At 38.8% G+C, this 7,618-nt stretch overlaps 1 protein-coding gene across 1 annotated transcript in view; it reads left to right on the top strand.

Annotated features, from left to right (window-relative positions):
- Window positions 1-6,992, top strand: part of LOC101340258 (glutathione S-transferase-like) — a 9,169-nt gene extending 2,177 nt beyond the window's left edge. Inside the window, exons 3-5 of the mRNA XM_023742668.1 lie at window positions 1,434-1,566; window positions 4,923-5,064; window positions 6,630-6,992. Coding sequence (XP_023598436.1) covers window positions 1,434-1,566; window positions 4,923-5,064; window positions 6,630-6,803 — 449 coding nt within the window. The 3' untranslated portion in view covers window positions 6,804-6,992. The remainder of the gene's footprint in view (window positions 1-1,433; window positions 1,567-4,922; window positions 5,065-6,629) is intronic.
- The last annotated feature ends 626 nt before the right edge of the window (window positions 6,993-7,618 follow it).

Below are 7,618 nucleotides of genomic sequence, written 5' to 3'. Positions count from 1 at the left end.
CTGTTTATCAATATCTCTATGTCAGGAAGGTAGTGGTTGGATCTCGCAACAAGCATATCAGAGGTCCAACTAAGAGGAGCCCCTCCTCCAAGTTTCTAAGCTGTAATAATTCCAGCTCTCTTCCTTTGTTTCCCGAGCACTAAAGATGATGTCTACTTTCTGCAATCGCACCTTGATAATACTAAAACATTCTTTCGTTGCCTTTTCGGTTCTCCAGGACCGGGTTAACTATTCTTTATATTAAATTCTCTCTGTTAAAGTAACTGGTGTGGTTGTCTCCCAGCAGGACCCTGACTGATGTAATTAGGAAGCAGAGAATGTCTTCACTGTTAGATCTGGTGGCAAGAGCAGAAAAGCCAGGAAGATCTTGCAGGGAGCTGGTCCAAAGAAACAGGAGACAACAGAGAGGAAAATTGGCTCAATTTAAGGTGTTAAATGGGAAAGTACAGGGCCAGCCTTACTGTTGTCCTGCCAAGACAGACAGACTGACAGAGAGAAAGAGAATAGAGAGAATCTATTCTTTCTTTTGAATTAAACCATTGCTCTAATGCAAAGATTCCTTGGAAGGTTGAAAAACTAAGCCTAAAACAGAAAGCTGACACTCAGATGGGAGAGCACTGGGATTTGACAGGGAGAAGGGAGAGAAAGGGCATGGAAGGTTCATATACGTGAGTGGTGAGGAATTGTGTGTGGAAGATACTTGGAGGCAAATTTCAAGGAGCACTCTGAATTCAGACTAATGAGATTATCATTTTCTTACAAGTAACAGGAGTCATGGACAAGTTTTAAGCAGAGCCTTATGACCTCAGGAAAACAACTCAGGGAGAGCATGTAGGGTGAATAAGAAGGGCCCACCTGGAGGGAAGGAGTCCTGGGTCGTACAAATAGTTAGGTGCTCAGCTACTAACTGAAAGGCTGGTAGTTCAAATCCACCCAGAGGTGTCTCAAAAGAAAAGCTGGCAATCTACTACTGAAAAATCAGCCATTGAAAACCCTATGAAGCACAGTTCTACTCTGACACACGTGGGGTTGCCATGAGTCAGAATCGACATCACAGCAACTGGTTTTTTGTTTGTCTGATGTTTTTTTTTAAAGAGAGGCTGAGTTTACAGTTAGGACATTATTGTGGTAGTTTGAAGGTAAAAAGATTCTAAATTAACAGAGTGGCCATAGGAATGGAATGTAAGTAATGAAAAAGGGACATCCTTGGCCAGAAAGAAAGCTTTGTATGTCAACATCATAGCTTGCATTTAATATGCTTTTGTATGAATGAATGAATAAATGTTTCTCCTTTTAGATAAGTCCCTAAGAATATTTTGATAAATATTATTTGATAACATAATCCCATTTTGCAGCAATTTTAGAGTTAAAGAAAATATAGTTACTACTATCCCAGAGAGTAAATAATCCAACTTTTCTTTGTGTATTTTAAGGTGGAACTCTGATGTATGAACAAGTGCCCATGGTTGAAATCGATGGAATGAATTTGGTAGAAACCAGAGCCATTCTAAGATACATAGCTGCAAAATATGACTTGTATGGAAGGAACCTGAAGGAACAAGCCTGGTACAATAATCTCTTCTTGCTTAGAACAAAACTAAAAAAAAGCTAGCCTTTAGGTTTATTAGCAGTCATATGTGGTGTAGTTCTTCATAGATTAACAAAAAATTCTTCTGTTTGTTAACTTTTTATAATGGAAAAATATAAACACAGAGCAGAGGAGAAAGAATAATATAGCAAACCCTATGCACACAACATTTACCTTGAACAATCATCACTTCATGGCCAATTACACAGTTCATTTTCCGATTCTATATTTAGTGTTAAGCAACTAGCTCTCAGGTATAAAGTAAGGACAAACACTTTTGTAAGCAAATCTGCTGCCTCCTGTCTAGGTTTGCTTCACTAGATGGAAGTACCACACAGGATAAATCACAAAAACACAGACTCAAAACTTTTTGGGGGGGAGAGGGTCTGAACCCTGGTGGCGCCGTGGTTAAGCACTCGGCTGCTAACCGAAACGTCAGTGGTTTGAACTCACCAGCCACTCCATGGGAGAAAGGTGTGGCAATCTGCTTCCTTAAAGATTTACAGCCTTGGAAACACTATGGCAGTTCTACTCTGTCCTATAGGGTCACTATGGGTCAGAACCACTGGACAGCAACAGGTAACTCTACCAAACTAATTCTTCTGGAAGTGGCTGTTAGAAGCCACCTCATTAGTCCATCATCACACCAGATATCTAACCCAGCCTCCCAGACATTAGTTAATTCTCACCTGTACACACCAGTCCCTTAGCAATGGGCAGACCTGTCTATAAATTGGCAAAATGATCTTGTCTTACTTGGAGTTCAAAACAGCAACCCTAAACTGTAAATTACTGCACAGAATTAGAAAACTATTGGTTGATAAAAAACAAATATTCCATTTTTACTAAGTGATGTGTGTCTTTTAAATAAATGTCTCATTGCTTAAGCCATTGTTTTATTTCAAAAATGTATTTATGTTCAGAAACTTATCTTAAAAAACTTTAACACAGTAAAGATTTTTAAATTGATCTTGTATTTTAAAATCTCCACATAAGCTTTATCTGGCATTACAGTAGTTTCTAACTGCTAAATTTCTGCTGACTGCATCCTGCAGTGTAGTTAAACATGTTTCTCTATCCTCTACATTTCCTACAAATTGGTAGTTGGATCTAGAGGCTTGATCAGACTCAGGTTCTAGTGGTTTTTCCAAGACTCCTTCATAGTGTTGGTGCATTCCCCCATTAGGAAGCAGAAAAGGTCTGTCTGTCTATACTTTATGATATTAGTAATCACTGGTATTCAGGGCTACAATTCCTTCTGCATTTATTACCTGGAATACCTCTAGAAAGAAAAACATCCCCTCATCTATTATTTGATTACCTAGAGGTATGGTTTCCTATAGGTATGGTTTCTTATAGGAGTTATTATTATTTATGCTCAAATTGTCCTATCTTTGCCCAGTGGGAACCAAGTGGAACTTTTGTTCTGACCCTAGTGGTCTCTGATATTTTCCTTGTTACTTCATGTGACATGATGATCCAGGTTAATCCTGTATACCTCTTGCTCCAGACCTGGGATCAGCCATTTTTCTAAGGAACTCTGGTTCCTTTTAATGCAAAATGGTAGATCTTTCACAGAACAGTTGTTGTTGTTAAGTGCCATTGAGTCGGTTCCGAATCATAGCGACCCTGTGTACAACAGAACAAAACACTGCCTGGTCCTGTGTCATCCTCACAATCCTTGCTATGTTTGAGCCCACTGTTGCAGCCACTGGGTCAATCTATCTTGTTGAGGGTCTTCCTATAGTCCGCTGATCCTCTACTTCATCAAGCATGATGTCCTTCTCCAGGGACTGGTCCTTCCTGATACATGTCCAAAGTATGTGAGACACAGTCTCGCCATCCGCGCTTCTAAGGAGCATTCTGGCTGTTCTTCTTCCAAGACAGACCTGTTCGCTCTTTTGGCAGTCCATGGTATATTCACAGAACTAATGTTTATAAACTGAAAATGAAATAATATTTAATATGCCTTCACTGGTATATCACTATTATAAGGCTTCGTATGTATTAAAAATTTTATATTTTAAAACTTTTCAAGTATGTAATCCCACAACAATCCTGATGCTCAGAATGATTCTCTTATGGTTATCTTTTGTTGCAGAACATTGTCTCTCACAGAGAATGACACATATGAGTGAAGGGCTGCGACAACTAGGGCTGGCCGGGCATCTCTCTCTCTCTCCACATGTGGTTAGCTTGGGCTTCCTCACAGCATGGAGTTCTCAGGGTGGTTGGACTTCTTACATGGTATCTGGCTTCTCTTAGAGATAATATTCCAAGAGGCCCAGGTGGAAACTGTAAGGTTTCTTGCGACTTAGCCTCGGAAGTCTCAGAAAATTACTTCCACCCTGGTCAAGCATGTCACCAAGGCTTGCTCAGATTCAAAGGGAGGGGGTTGGAACTTTGACTCTCAATGGGAGTAGCAGCAAAGAATTTGAGGCCATTGTAAACCTTCCACAGACACCCATTGCTATCCTAGGTTAAAGTTAAAGCAACTATGGTTCAAAGAGATTAAGACACTTATATTGGACTAGGCCTGAGATTTCCCAATGCTCAGACAAATACTCTTTTCATTATGTCACAATGCCTTGCTAAACATAGTACCTATCTTTCCATTCATTCTGCCACAGAGATTTGAGTGGTGGCAAGTGGGAACTTAGGGGGTAAGTTTTGTGCCCCCTTGCATTAGCCTACCAAGTTTGAGAACCTTCAATCCAGATAAAGAGATTGTTGGCTGGACAGAGGCCTTCCCCTACATGTATCAGCATAAATTATTTCACTATTATTATACCATTTAAATAACAACACACAATCTTTTCCCAATTTACCGTTTTGGGATTATTTTAATATTTTGTATGTGTTTTAATAAACATGAACTTACCAGTGAAAAACCAGTTGTCGTTGAGTTGACTCTGACTCATGATGACCCCACGTGTGTCAGAGGAGAACCGTGCTCCACAGGATTTTCAATGGCTGATTTTTTGGAAGTAGATCACCTTTCTTCCGACGTGCCTGTGGGTGGGCTTGAACTTCCAACCTGTCGGTTCGCAGTCAACTGTGTTAACCATTTTCAGGGACTCCAACATTAGCCTTACATAGTTAAGATTCACACGCCCACACATTATCACTAACACACTTTAGCCCTATAATTTTCCTACCTCCCAGACAGATTTTTCTTAATATCCAAAGAAACAACAGGTAGAAAAACTTGGCTCATGGAACACTGAGACCCCTAATAACTAGGCAGGTGAACTGAGGCACTGCTTAAAATTGTTTCCCTGGCCCATGAATAGTTCCCTTTCTCTAGAAACTCTTTTTTCTCATCACTCTCTAGGATCGACATGTATGTGGAAGGCTTGAAGGACCTGAGTGATATGATTATGTTCTTCCCACTCTCTCTGCCTGAAGAGAAGGAGATGAACCTTGACTTCATCCTTGAAAGAGCCACTAAAAGATTCTTTCCTGTTTATGAGAAGGTACAGAACAAACTTCTGTTCTGCTTTATGACCTGGAGCAAGGGAGAGAAAAACAAAATTAAAAATAGAGGAAGAATTTTATTGGTAGATGAAAGATCCCAGAACTCTCTGTGAAAGCTCAAAATTCTTCAACTGTAATTATAAAATACACCTGACCTGCCCCTCCTGCCTTATTCTTCGTGGTTTCCTTCCGTCCCTCTTTCCTTCCTTCCTTTTTTTCCAAGATTTCATGCCATCACTTCATCACTACTTGTGGTTTTGGTGCTGACAGAAGAATTTCAAAATTACCTGATATAACCTGGAGTAAAATAGAGGCTTTTATAATCAGGATTTGGGGGTGGGAGATCCCATACTAATTAGAGAGCTGGAGGGAAAAACAATGGATATTATTTCTAAAATACACAGGATAGTATTAGGGCTTAGGGTAGTTTACAAGGCTTAACAGAATTCCATGCAATATTCTAAAAAGTTAAGAAAAATTGTTTTAAAAAACACTTTATTTTTCATCTCTCTGCATTTTTAACAGCTGAAAAAGAATATCTAAAAAAAAAACAACTTGAGCTTTAAGTTACTTAGACAGTGCCATCCCTAGCACCAGGGCTGGCTGTCTTCTTTAGCTATTAATACTCTTGACTTCGAGGTGCATTCATTATAATATGGGTGAATGTGGAACAAAAAGAAGAAAGATGTCAAAGTTTGGTAAAAAATGACTGATGAGTTTTCCAAACCCACCTGCAATGCTGGTTTAATCCATCCTTTCTGGGTTGAGTTAAACAATGGTCCTAAATGAATGACTTAATACGTAATTTAAATATATATGTCATGCTCAACAATCTTAGAACCTAAGCATATAATGATAATATTTAATAAATGTGTACTTGACATAGATTATAGATGCCCTAACTTCCTAGGTATACTTTTCCTTTCGATTGCATTTAGTGAGTTATCAGTTCCATTGCACCAAAATAGATCAAACCATGAATATTCTAGACCCCAGGTTTTCTCCACATCACTTCCTTCAAAAGTATTTAAAAGACTATATATTCACTTGTACTCAGCATATAACTTGAGAGAGTTTTTTGTTATAACTTTACTAATATTAACAATGGAATGGATGTTTAGCGCCCCACCATTTCCAATGACTGAAGTGTTTGTTGTATAGTCCTATGAAGTACAGAGTCTTAGCTCATGGCTAACAATAGTAATAAAAGCAACATCATCAACAGTAGTACTACTAATGGTGATGACTCAAAATGCTGTGCATTTTGCTTTTATTACCTCATTTAATCTTCATGAAAACTACATCAAAGTGGTACTATTGTTATACCCCTTTTCAGAGGAGGCAACCAGAACTTAAAGAAGCAAAGTAACTTCCCCAACGTCATACAACTAATAAAGTTGGAGCCTGCATTCAAATCTCTCTGACTCCTGATCCCATGCCCAAGTATCACAAAATCATAGAGTTTTAGGGCTACAGCATACCTTAGTGATCTCCTACACCAATCTTTCACTTTGCTAGTTATGATCCTAAATCCTCTACTTTCTCCTTCTCAACTATTACGCAGGCACTAAGAGAACACGGGCAAGATTTTCTTGTGGGCAATCGGCTGAGCTGGGCTGATATACAGCTCCTTGAAGTCATCTTAATGGTTGAAGAGTGCAAACCCAGTGTCCTCTCGGGTTTCCCTCTGCTACAGGTAATGCTATCCCAACAGCTCCTAAGGACTGCAGGAGAATGAATTCATAATCCTTTAAGAACCTACTAACTTCTTTATGCCAAGACCTGTGCTAGTGATACAAAGGTGCTCTAAAGAGACATACCTCAGGTGGAGAGGAGGAGAGAAGAACATAGACAGAAAACTTCAATATATTGTGGTAAATTAAAAAATAAAGCAATATGGGAAAACAGATGAGGGTCACCTGGACCAGCCTAGAGATTTGGGGCAGGCTTCTTGCAGGACATAAGCCAAATCTCAAAGACTTGGCCTGGAATGTAGTAGAACCTCAGTAAAAGTTGCTTCCTTCTTCTAGATACAATGAGGGGAAAACAAGATAATATCACCCTAACACAGCCATTACTTAACAACAATAACCATTGACTGAACTCTTATTATATCCCAGGCACTGTACCAAGAACCGAATGTGCATTACTTCATTGAATTCATTCCATTCTCAAAGTAGATAGGAAACGAGACTCAGAGAGGTTAAATAACTTTCCCTAGATTACATTGTTAGTAGGTGACAAGTCTGGGACTCAAACATCAGTCTGTCTGATGCCTGAGTTCTAAAACACTTTGCTACATTGGTGGGTTCCTTTGCCATCTTTTAAAATATGCTTATTTAAAACAGTCGTAATCAGAGTTATGACAATTCTGCACCTGCAGTTTTCTACTTCACCTTATAAGCATGTTTTGATGTTGTTATTTAATCTGTCTTGTTTTTATATAATCTAGTCTTTTATATACATTTTTGTAATTTTTCATGATTATATAATACTCCATGGATTGTGCTCAGAATAACCTTATTTTAAATAGTAAAAGTCATCAGCAACCTA

Source organism: Trichechus manatus, unplaced genomic scaffold (assembly GCF_000243295.1).
Source record: "Trichechus manatus latirostris isolate Lorelei unplaced genomic scaffold, TriManLat1.0 scaffold00215, whole genome shotgun sequence".
Lineage (NCBI taxonomy): Eukaryota > Metazoa > Chordata > Mammalia > Sirenia > Trichechidae > Trichechus > Trichechus manatus.
The sequence above is the reverse complement of the archived record's forward strand: the minus strand, read 5'-3'. Positions and strand labels throughout refer to the sequence as shown.